At 37.7% G+C, this 12,489-nt stretch overlaps 1 protein-coding gene across 4 annotated transcripts in view; it reads left to right on the top strand.

Moving 5' to 3' along the window:
* Positions 1 to 8,100, top strand: part of WDR11 (WD repeat domain 11) — a 48,016-nt gene extending 39,916 nt beyond the window's left edge. For all 4 annotated transcript variants that reach the window (XM_062635311.1, XM_062635310.1, XM_062635307.1 and 1 more), the window contains exons 23-29: positions 701 to 872; positions 1,139 to 1,234; positions 2,447 to 2,612; positions 3,514 to 3,611; positions 4,594 to 4,739; positions 5,557 to 5,639; positions 6,844 to 8,100. In XM_062635311.1, coding sequence (XP_062491295.1) covers positions 701 to 872; positions 1,139 to 1,234; positions 2,447 to 2,612; positions 3,514 to 3,611; positions 4,594 to 4,739; positions 5,557 to 5,639; positions 6,844 to 6,998 — 916 coding nt within the window. In that variant the 3' untranslated portion in view covers positions 6,999 to 8,100. The remainder of the gene's footprint in view (positions 1 to 700; positions 873 to 1,138; positions 1,235 to 2,446; positions 2,613 to 3,513; positions 3,612 to 4,593; positions 4,740 to 5,556; positions 5,640 to 6,843) is intronic.
* Positions 8,101 to 12,489: the final 4,389 nt, after the last annotated feature.

The following is a 12,489-nucleotide window of genomic DNA, read 5'->3' as shown; positions in this document are numbered from 1 at the left end:
TGGGTATAAGGAGGAAATTCTTTCCTGTGAGGGTGGTGAGGCACTGGTATGGGTTGTCCAGGGAAGTTGCGAATGCTCCGTCCCTGGCAGTGTTCAAGGCCAGGTTGGATGAGGCCTTGGGTAATATGATTTAGTGTAAGGTGTCCCTGCCCATGGCAGGGGGGTTGGAACTAGGTGATCTTAAGGTCCTTTCCAACCCTAATTATTCTATGATTCTATGCCCAGAAATGTAATTCAGAACTTCAAAACACACAATGGTATGTTTGCAAATAGGTGAAGGCCTGATTTTTATTTCAGATGTGTTTGTTCTCTGTTGTTCTGCCTAAACTGTAGCTTATTTTAGTCTGTCTCTATTCAGGGATGTTTTTCAGACTTAATCACTAATATCCTCTTTCAGTTACAGGAAAGTTGCTAAGTGTAAAATATTAATAAAATAATCAGTTTCCACATACTTACATGTTGAACATTCGCTGAGTTTAATTGCTATTGTAACAATCTTCTGCATAGCCTCTTACTTACCTAGCTTGCTGACTGTCATTCCTTAATCTTATCTTGTTTGTCCCATTGATAATGCAAAGTTCTTGTGGTGTACACAAGAATGAAATGGTCCTTGTAGAAAGATATTTTAAACTGTATGATATTTTTATGCTACATATAAAAAATACAAATGTATTTCATGTCCTGATTTGCATCTTCTCAGACTGTATGGAGATGAATCTGAACTGCATTTCTGGACTGTTGCTGCCCACTATCTGCACAGCTTATCCCAAGAAAAGCCAGCAAAACAAATAGATGCAGCTATCCTTCAAGAACAGCTGGTTAATCCCTTGGATATATGCTATGACATACTGTGTGAAAATCACTACTTCCAGGTATTCTGAGGAATTAGAAAATATATGTATTAAGAATGTCATCAGCACAATAAATGCTCCGCATTGAAATCTTACTTACTAGCTTTTCTCTGTACGTATTTCACTGTTATTAGTAACATACCACTCTGGGTTAAATCACTCCTCGTTATTTAAAATTAAAGGGTGTACCAAAAACTCTCAAAATACTTCCATATCTTGTAAATGCTTTGTTTTTATTTATTTCTTATGGTAATCTTACATTTCAAATATTTTTCTTCTTCATACAGAAATTTCAATTGGAAAGGGTGAATCTCCAGGAAGTGAAGAGATCAACATATGATCATACCAGGAAATGTGCTGATCAACTTCTTCTCTTGGGCCAGGTTTGTGGGTAATATTTGAATTTTTTATTCTTCTTCTCTGTCCATTTTATGTACTTGCCCTGTTCAAGTAAGGCTTTGTCTGATTCATATGTACTGTGTCATACTTTTATTCACCCAGTGCACGTTTTTTGCTGTCTTAATGCGTTACTGCACTGCAGACTGTGTGGAGTGACACGGTGTATGGTAATATTTGTTGTTACCTCCTTCAAGACTATTCCATTTTCATGGGAACCCTAAAAAAACTCCTTTTAGGTAACAAAGGATAAACCTAAGCTTTTGGCAGATCTGTACTGGGCATTGAGACACTGTACAGAGCTGCTTACTGACACCGTGTACAGTATAGCTCATGAGCTGCTCCCTGCAAGTGCAGGTGTGCTGCATCCATTTCCAAAAATAGCTTTGGTATTGCTGGCTTGAACTTAATTGATTTCTGTGTCACTTTGCATTTGAGCATGTCAACACATGTTACCAGTAGAAAATGCCAGAAATACTTACTCTGTAGATAGTAAGTTTAAAATGCCAGTTTCTTGAACTTCTAAAATGCCAGCTTATTGAATCACTGGATTTTAATATGTATTTAATGGGGCTTATCATTATTTCTGTAATTATCTAAGCCTTCAGTTTGACTGGCCTCACCAAAATGACCTCTCTAGAAGTTAGGCACCTCATTTTAGGAACAGGCAGAGGTGACATGCCTATAGTGATTCATTCCATTTGGAGACAGGTGTCTGCAGGCAATGTAACGAGCCCCACCGATTAGGTGCTCAGCTGTATGTTAGCTGTAACTTACATTTTAAATGGATGAATTCTACCTTTGTTTTAAAATAGCAGGAATTGAATCAGTCCTTCAGATCCTGGCCTGGTTTCTGCATCTTTACAATTTTATTTCTTCTCTGCCTATTTTAAATGCTTCTCCTCTTTTTATAACTCTGCAAAAGTATATGTAAGCAAAGAAATAAATATTCTTTCCTAGAAATGTTGGTCTGTGATTAAACATTATATTCATGATGGGGTTTTAAATGTTATCCTACTGCATATGTTTAATTGAAATAGAATCCTAATTATTACTATTCTGGTAGATATTTTTGCACTCTAATTTAGAATAACTTTCATTGGTATTTGTTCCATGTCTTTAAAAGGGTAAAAATATTACGTCTTTAACCAAAAGTAAATATGTTGTGATCAAAGTTACATTTTTGTTTCTCTTGCCAGACTGACAGAGCAGTGCAACTGCTGTTAGAAACGAGTTCAGAGAATGCACATTATTACTGCGATTCACTCAAAGCTTGTTTGGTCACAACTGTCACCTCATCGGGTCCATCTCAAAGTACCATTAAACTGGTAGCAACCAACATGATAGCCAATGGAAAGCTCGCTGGTAAAAGGCAACTTTAATTCTCCATTTGCTTATAAACCAGTAATTCTGAACATTATTAAGGCTGCTAATGGACATGGGAGAGATGTCCTGTTGTAATAGATCTTATATGTTGCATATGTAATAGTATGTACTACCTGGAGTAGTTACCACAAAAATAATCACTAGTTGTAAAGTTCAACTTATTTGGATTAATTTTCATTGGAAAGCATATTTCTGGAGTAATTTCTCTTAGCAGTTGTTTGCACAAAAAGAGTCCAAGCCCATAGAACCATGTATTTTTACATTTTCCTAATTAAAGAATTAATTAGAAATTGGTTTCTTATTACTGAAGTTTAAATATGGAGTTACTTTCCTTTCCAGTTCAGAATTTGTTTCAAAAAGTGTGTCTACATGCACATACAGGTTAATTTTGCTTAATGGAAGAGATGTTCACCGTATGATGATTGACTGAAATACTGAAAGACATGCAGAGAAAATACAGTTGTCTGTACTTACCTGAGAAAAATATTCTGTGGACAAGTAACAGTTCACTGTTAATAATTACACTATGGGCAACATTAAAATAAAGGATTAGCTGTGAAATCTGTTTATAAGACTTAGAAACACCAGTATCTCTTTATGATGATAAGTCCAGTGAACCCTTTGTCATTTGTATTTAGGACAAAGATAAATGAGAGATTTGTGAGGTCTTTCTAAGCCCTGTAGCCCAGAACGAAAAGATACAAAAACTGACAGCCAGCTTATATGGAGAGCTGGATGGTAGAAATTAGGGGGTTTCTACATCTTCATATGCTAAGAAGTATATAGTGATCATTTTCTGGGGAGGAATGACCTGCTCACACTTATATTGCAACTCTTTCTTTCCTTTAACTTATTATATAGTGTGCTTTTTATTTTCCAGAGGGTGTACAGCTGCTGTGTCTGATTGATAAGGCTGCTGATGCCTGTCGTTACTTGCAAACTTACGGCGAATGGAATCGTGCAGCGTGGCTTGCAAAGGTCTGCAATTTCCTCATTTTCAGTTTGCTAACAGAAACGACCTACTTAGTATATATAGGTGTGAAGGCTGATGAGGATGCTGAAGTTCTCCGAAGTTAGAAGCCTAAAAACCAATCTGAAATATCATCATCAGTTCTTTCCATGTGTTAAGCTATAAAAAGCCAATCCATTCAGTAAGTGTTGGCAGATTCTTCATCAGCCTTTTGACTACAGAAGTCTGCCTTGGTTGTCCAAATGATAGGACTGGGGCCTAATAATGGTTAGAATACTTAATATTCTAATTTTTGAGCAGTGGTTTATGAAGTTGCATACAGCTGCAGCAGTACAGAATTCCTGATAAAGTACAAAAAAATCCCCATTCCTGGAAGTGAATAAATAATTTGGCAGTGACATGCTGAGCTCCAGCTAGCCTGTGTGCTGACTTTAAAGTTAGCACCAGCCACATAAATTTGCATCAATTTCTGTTTTGCTATGCAGACATTATTATAGTAAAAGTACCTAGAAACAGGATCAATTCTCCAAATTAAAACGGACAGGAGTCAGTAAGCATGATCTGTCTGTGCCCCTTAATTAAAGTTTCTGTTATGTTTCCTGCAGAAAGTGTGGAAAAAGTCATGCTCAGATTTTGTAAATCAGTGAATCCTGCTCTTAAGGACAAAACATACTTAAGTCTTCAGTATAGGATAAAGACTTCCAGCTTCTTGATGCTTGGGCTTTTAGAAAAGCCTTGTGGTAAAGATAGTGTTAATCACATGTAAATGTGGAGTGAGCTGAGTGGAGTATTTTTATGCCTATATATTTCTAATTTTCCTTTATATTAGATTAATTCAAGGGATAAGTGTACTTTTGAAAACAAAACTCGTTCATTTCAGATGCTTTTACTTCTGCCCAAAGCATTTCACTGAAAAAATGGAAACAGAAGCAGAATGCTTTCTTTAATTAGCAACTGAGAATTCATCACTCGCTTTCCCATCTTATAAAGGTTCGTCTGAACTCAGAGGAGTGTGCTGATGTGTTAAAGCGCTGGGTAGATCATCTTTGCTCTCCACAAGTCAACCAGAAGTCCAAAGCCATTCTTGTCCTCTTGTCACTTGGATGCTTTACAAAAGTAGCAGAGATGCTGCACAGGTAAAGATGAAACAGTGCATTCTGTATTTTCCCTTGGCCAAAGTTGTTATTTAAGCATTTATAACATGGGGAGGAAGGGGGTCTGCAGTTTCTGACATTTGTTTCTATTTTACCATGTTTTTCTTTAATGAACTCAGCAGTGCATCATTTCTGTGTGCTGGAACTGATGTTTCTGTTGCAATTTCAGGAAACACACTGGCATTTAAATTTACTGCAGGCTTTAAGTTTGCTAGCACCCCACTGACCAAGCGGTAACAACTTATAATAGCTATGATTATTTTTGAGTTGAGACTTCATCTTTCTAAGTTTTGCATTAGATGTCAGTTCCTTAAGTGCAGGGAGGAGGGGGAGATGTAAGAACTTGGGGAGAGGGCAGTGCCAGACTAACGGGTACAGGAGGAACATAAGGCAGGACATGGGAGCAGTATGACTTGTTCCTATATACAGCCTGGGAGCAGCATAGCAGTATGCACTGACATGAGGAAAGCACTCAGCGCTGTCCTGATGTAGTGAAACCTTAAGGACTGTGAAGCATGAAGATGAAGAGAGCGAAGTACAGCAGCGTTAGAAAATGAGAACAGTGCGTTCTGTGAGAGTGTGAACATGTGCCATAGTGGTGGCTAAATGGTGGCACTGTTTAACCTTGGTGATGATCAGAAGCCTGTTCAGGTCTCAGTGCAGAATTGCTTTGCCACTCCACACCTAGGTGCAAAGTTTTAGAAAGCCTGTGTGCGAGTGTTTTGATGCAGTGCCTTGCAATACTTTTCTGTTTTGTGTCCTAATAAATTATTCTCTCTTTTTTTTTTCCATTTACCAGTATGAGATACTTTGATAGAGCAGCTTTATTTGTGGAAGCTTGTCTGAAGTACGGGGCATTTGAAGTTAATGATGATACAAATATCCTTTTGTTTGGAATTCTGTTTTTGCATCTCTGTACTCATACACAGTGAGTATGCATGTGCCAAGGTTAGATGAATTCACCTGCACAGAAACAGGAGTTCCTACTTTTATTTTCCAGGTTATGTAGTTTGAAGGAAGTGTGAGGAAAGAAGTGAAAAGGAGTCGCTTGCATAAACCCATAACGTTACCTCCTCCTGATGCTTTGTGAGGCCTGTGGCACTGGAAACAAACTAAAAGTGAAAAAAGCGATCATAAGAGAGAAAATAATGGATGATAAAATGTTATTTGCAAAGCTTTGAAATTATTCTGTTACTGCAGCCTGTGTAGTGAAATGATAGAATCACAGAATGGTTTGGGTTGGAAAGAACTTTAAGATCATCCAGTTCCAGCCCCCTGCCATGGGCAGGGGTGCCTCACACAAGACCATGTTGTCCAAGGCTCTGTCCAGCCTTGCCTTGAACACTGCCACTGATCTGTTCATTTATCTTTTAAACACTGTATGTCAGGTGAAAAATAATCCCTTCATCGAACACCTACATCAACATAGTATTGTAGTGATTGAAGTCCTTCGTGGAGGAGTCAGTTCTGAGGCAGGGAAAACAAAATTCAAGGTCAAGATCGGATGAGCTGAAAATGTCCTAAATGTTTTTAAAAGTATCTGAAGTATCACTACAGTCTGCACATCCAGCCTGGTGTTCTGGAAGCTGAACAGTTGCTCTAATGTTTGTATTGTATGCGGTAAATGATAATGCATGTGTAAATAATACCTGGTAGGATTTTATAAAGCCATCACTGCTGTCAACTTGTAAATAAAAGAAGCCACTAATAAGTCATTTAGATAACTCCAGATCTAATTAGCACCTGTAGTATGTAGTATGACCTTGTAGTCATACTTGTAGTATGGCCTTCTTCATTGCATTTGCAAGTTATGACATGTTGTTATGGCAGGTAGTTATGGATGTCTGGAATGTATCTGGTTTAGTTTATAGCACTCTGCATATTGCCTGATAAATTCTAATATGCATTCAATAATAGAATTTAAAGCAACTTCTGTCTTTATTTGTGCTGTAAAACATTGGTTTAGCACAATCGGTAGCAATGTTCAGCATTTTCAGCTGGGGGAAGCTAAGGAGTGAGAATTAAAAAAACAGAGTTTTTTCATTTTGCTACTAATTTGTGTTTTCCTTAATGCTTCATTTACATAAATTGATCCATGCTGTATATGCGGATTATGCCAGAAGCTTGAAGCTGCTGGGCTTTAAGCAGGGAGCTCTTCTCTTTGCCTCAAAAGCAGGGGAAAGCGGTAAAGAGTTACTGACTGAGCTCAAACAGCCTAAAGAAGAAGTGACACAAGAGTAAGAATTTCATGTTCCTGAGGAGATCTGGGTTGTCTGTCAGACTGAGATTCTGCTGTGTGAAAGTACACTTTTCTCTCGGATCACTGTAATAACTGGTATGTGTGATTTGAGCAAATATTGTTAGATGTGGGTGGAGGTGAGATGAAGAACTGTTTCATGTTCATTTTTGTGTTGAAATTGTCTCCACTTTCACGAGAGGGGAAAGAAGCCCGTGATAAAATTATACAAGAATATTTCCAACTTCTTCAACTCTAGCAGAAATCAAATTGAGAAATGTGCTGAAAGAGTTCTATGCATGTGTAAAAGTCTCGTCCATTTAAGTCTAAAAATCAAATCTTTTTGGTTCTTTACTGCTGTTGTATTTATATGTATAAATAAGTCAATCTGTACTATAAAAATATAAATATATTTAAAGATTAAATGTAGATCCCAAAACACACAGTTCTTTCCTGGAACATTGTGTTTGCTCAGTCTAATTTTCCTGTTTAAAATTACTGTCATGTTCAATCAGTTCAATGTATGTGATTTTTGTAACTGTCTGTAATGGCATCTTTAACAGGTTTACTTATGGAACATTCCAAAACTCCATGAAACATCCTGGTTTTTCAATTAGAGTGATGTTATATTCTGTTTTATTCTCAAATGTGCACTACCTGCGCTCTTTAGGGACTAAATTCTGCCTTGTGTTGAGTGGTGGATGGGAGACGATCCTACTTCAAAAGCAAGGTAGGGGCCTGCAGAATATTCAGGAGACTTATGATGTCTCTATGGTTAATTGTTCTGTTTCTTATTTGAATGTGTGACTAACCCTAGGTAAAAAAGCCCAAATGCTGGCTTCTTAATTGGTTACTTTTTATGCTAACAGTCTTATGGTCCAGATACTTAAGGATGCCACCAGTAATGTATTTTCTCATTTTTGTGCCAGTATTTAGATTTTCGTTTGCATTATTGTTTCTTATGTCACATGTACCTTTTCTGTTTATTGCTGATTGACTGAGAAATTTCACAGCTGAGGAGTGGATGCTGATGTTCAATCCCCCTTGTAAATTGAAGACTCTGGCATGTGAAAATCTGTCTTGGCTAAAAAATAAACCTGTTTTTTTTTTAAACCAAGTTGTTGGAGCCACTGAAGTTTAGTATGCAGTAGTGAAGAGTTGTATCATGTAAAAGGTCTTTCATTTGGGTGTAATTCATGCATTGTCTACTTAAAGTCATAGTGCATTGGATTCTCCTTGTGTTCGAGTATTTGTGGATACGTGTTCTACACTCCTTCCTAGAGGAGCACCAGCGTCAGGACATCTCTAACTCCATAAGCCTTTTAGTTCATACCTAAAATAGCATTTCTGGTAAAAGTTGAAATTAGGCTTTTCAATAATGATGCCTTTTATACTAATTGAAAACGGGAGTTTCAGCACTCTAAGCATAAAAGTGTTTTAACTGCAGTTTATCTTACTTCTTTTTGCCATACCTTACGTATACCGTAAAATCCTTTCTGTTCAGTGCAGTACGGACAACACTTATGTAGTGACTTTAGCTTGGGCAGATAAGTCTACAGTGAAGTTTGCCTTGAGTATCAACTGGTGAGCAGCAGAGCAGAGCAAAATTAATTGTCATTAATAATGTCCAAAATTCTGTCTCACTTTCACTACTACAGCATTCCTCAATTCCTGCTCTTTTTATTGATAGTGGTACTTACGGACAAGGTTACTACATGGTTAATGTAAGTTCTTTGAGAGAGATCACATAGAATTGTTTGTCAGTGGGTCTCTGGAAAAAAGTATGGGGTTTATAAATGTTTTTAAGCACATTGCAAAGGCCTTTTAATACTGAATGTTTCTATAAACTTACGTGTGAGGGATGTAGAATATTGTGTGGCATTCCCAAGTGAAGCCTTTGTGATGAACAGAGAGTGTAAAAGTGATTGAAAAGTTTATTTGGATGATAATGCAGTCACACTAAATAAATAAAAACCCCTTAAAATCTCTTGTGTGTCTTGATTTACTATAAAAATGTCATCTGTTGCACTGGGATCGAGCGCTCATTTTGTAATTGCTGTTATTTTGCCTTCAGGACCGGAACAATGCTCAGAGCTGGATTTAGTACATAGAGTTATTATCCTTTATACACACTAGTCACATTTTCCATATTAGTACCAATGCAGCATTGGGTTTGAGGAGTATTAATTCCCAAGCTTAACTAGCAAACATAAAAGGTCAAATCAGAGCAGGACATTGTCTGCGCTTCCTGATTTTTAAAAGCAAGGAAATAAGTAAGGAAAGAAAGTAATTTCCTTTCTGTTCTCATGCTCTCCCACAGGCTTTTCCACACAAGACTTTTCCTTCCTTCTCAGCTGCTGCCAGCAAGCATTGCACATCCTGGTTTTGTCTGGGCAGTGTTCAAGGCCACATTGGATGGGGCTTGGAGCAAGCTGCTCTAGTGGAAGGTGTCCCTGCCTGTGACAGGGGGTTGGAACTGGATGAGCTTTAAGGTCTCTTCCGACCCAAACTGTTCTATGATTCTCAAATATATGAAATGTATTCAGCAATGCTCACTGTCAGCGAAGTCTTGCTTTTCTCCTCCCCAGTTCATGTAATGTTCCTCTTGGCTCTTCAGATGCTTTTGTCACTTTGGTTTAGGAGTTGTTTAAAAAAACACAGATAACTGTGTATAATTGGCTTGTAGTGAGTGAAATGTGAGAAGTTTCTCACTTGCATGTTTGAAGGACAAGCATGAGAGTTTGGAACATTTAAAGTAAATTAACTTCCTTTAGTAAGTTTCCAATAAATATAATTTTAACTCCTTCAAATCCCTTAGAAAATCCCTTCCTCAAACCACTGTGAATAGTTCAAGGGCAATGGAAGTTTATAACTGTATTTTCCAGGTTTTGCATTTTAAAGCTGCTGTCAGCAGTGAAGTCTGTAATGCAGCCATAATCCTGGACCTGTGTTTGACCATTCTTGGCAATGAAGAAATGGTAGAATTGCGTTTTCAAGCCAATGTATAGAGATTCTGTATCCACTTCTCCTTCAACATGGGTCTTACATTAATTAAGCATAATGTTTGATTGTTGAAGCAGATTACTCAGGAGCTATTTGAAGATTCATTTGCAAAAGGCTTGGATATTTGTCCATAAATAAGGAGGGGTTTGGACATTTGGGTTGTTTAGGTGAAGAGCTTCTAGATGGAAAAGCTAAACAACCTTACTGGCGATGGTCATCCCTTTCATTATATCATATACATCATTCTGGACTTGCATGACTGACAAAATACCACGCATACAACTAACATTTCCAGGGATGGAAAAGTTGTCTTCATTTCAGTGAAGCATTCTGAAGTCTGTACCTCTGTGTGAAGCTCATTCAGTCCTACAGGTGTGTGCTTTCTAGATCTGTGTGCTCACGTTCACTAGTGGTTTTACAACCTGAGAGAAGCTTATGGTAAATATTCCCATGGGACTCTTGTGGTAGTACCTAATCTGAAGAACAGGGTTACTCCTTTCAATTCCTGATGTGATTCTTAAAGAAGGTTAAGGCCAAATTAATTTGAGTTTTATGATCATGAATTTTTCTTGTTCTAGCTGTAATTAATACTAGAAAATAGCCTAGCAGCTTAGTTTCGATATAAGCAAGCCCTAAGGAGAGTTTTAATTAAAGCATGATGTGCCTCACAATAAATCTGTAAATTAATCGTATTGAATAACAGTGTCCAAAATTGCCTAATTTGGATCAATTTCTGAAGTACTTCTCAAAAAATTGTTATATATTGTGTGTGCATACATTATTTATACATACATGTACATGCATGCATAGATACACATGCATTTACTTGATTCAGGGGGAATAATCAATGGAAAATGACAAAACCAATTATTGCAGTGTAAAAATGATTAGTACTGTGTCGCAAACTTATAATTTACTTCCATTAAAATGCAAACAGTCTGCTAATTTAGGGCCTTTGGAAGCAGATAGAGGCATATATTATATATACATCAAGAGAACCTGGTCCAGCATGTTGGTGTCTTCAGTGTCTGAGTAAATCTAAGAGGTGATGCTTTGCAGCAGTTGACCCTAGAGACAGAAAACGATGATCACAGATTCTTTCAGGGGAAATGGGTTGGGTTTTCAAAATACATCTGAATATATATATATATGTATCTGAAAATATGTCAAGCAAATATATCTGAAATAGAGCATCTAGATTATTTTTAATTATTTCTAAAAATTCTGGAATTTCTTTGTGTTTAACTTGTTTAAGATTTAAATAGCTTTTTAGCTTGGACGTAACTGTGGAAGAAAAATGTGCATGCTCAGAGAAGGGAACCAACTAACAGAGTCAAAATGCAATTGCAGAAGGTAAGTGGTGCCCCCCTATGTCTGCTGGAGGAAGGGAAGCTTAAGTTTGATTTCAGCCTTGAAAATCTTATATAAGCAATTACATTCTTTACTGTGAGGGTGGCCAGGGAAGCTGTGAATGCTCCATCCCTGGCAGTGTTCAAGGCCAGGTTGGACAGAGCCTTGGGTGATATGGTTTAGTGTGAGGTGTCCCTGCCCATGGCAGGGGGATTGGAACTTGATGATCTTAAGGTCCTTTCCATCCCTAACTATTCTATGATACTAGGTTTATTCCCATGGTCCCCTTTCCTAACATAAACTTCTTCCTCCACCTTCCTACTTTCTCCTTTTTAAGTATTAATGCAACAGCAGCAGCAGGAGGCATCACGGGTGATGGGAGTTTGTGATTACACAGCATAGAATGACTTACGAGCAGGGCAGCAATGTTACAAGTAAATCGAGGTTGTTAGACTCCAGACTCAGGAGGTGGCAAAGGGAAGGATGTTTAAACCATACTCAGTGGTTTCCTTTCTGGGAATCTGATCCATAAGTTGAAAATACTTTTTTACCCCATGTCATTGTCACCACTGCTTCATTTAGCAAATACTGCCTGGAGTTCAGTGCGCTTCCCACTGACAAACTCCAGTGCAGTGACTGCTTTCCAGAGGGTTACTGAGCAATAGTATAATACAGTGTTTAAGCCAGATGACCACAGGCGCTTTAAAAAAGACCTTAGTGTGTTGTCATTACTTTTCACCCTAGTGTAGGAAGAGATAATAGGGTTGTATTAGACGTGTCTGGCTCCTATTTCACTTGCTGTCTCTAGTAAGAAGCTATAGGCAACAAATTTCAGTTGCAGAAGGAAGTTTGTCTGTGCTTCTTTTTATGAGTGTTTTCTTTCAGGTGCTGGTCTCATTTTGGTGACCCTTTGAAGACGTTTTTCTGAGTATTGCTTGTGAATGAAATCTTACAGTAGCTTGTAAGAAGCAGTCATAGGTATTAACTAAATAAAAAGAACCATGCGCAGAATATGTCTTTACAAATCACAGTTCCTTAGTAGTATAATGCATAACATTCATGGTTCCCTCTTGGTGAAGCTTCTAGCTTTTCAGAGGGATGCTTTTTTACCACTGATGGTTGCAGGATCTGGAGTGTCACTGA

This window comes from Pezoporus occidentalis, unplaced genomic scaffold (assembly GCF_034315485.1).
Source record: "Pezoporus occidentalis ecotype Australia unplaced genomic scaffold, CSIRO_AGI_Poc_V1 ctg45, whole genome shotgun sequence".
NCBI classification, from domain to species: Eukaryota; Metazoa; Chordata; class Aves; order Psittaciformes; family Psittacidae; genus Pezoporus; species Pezoporus occidentalis.
The sequence above is the reverse complement of the archived record's forward strand: the minus strand, read 5'-3'. Positions and strand labels throughout refer to the sequence as shown.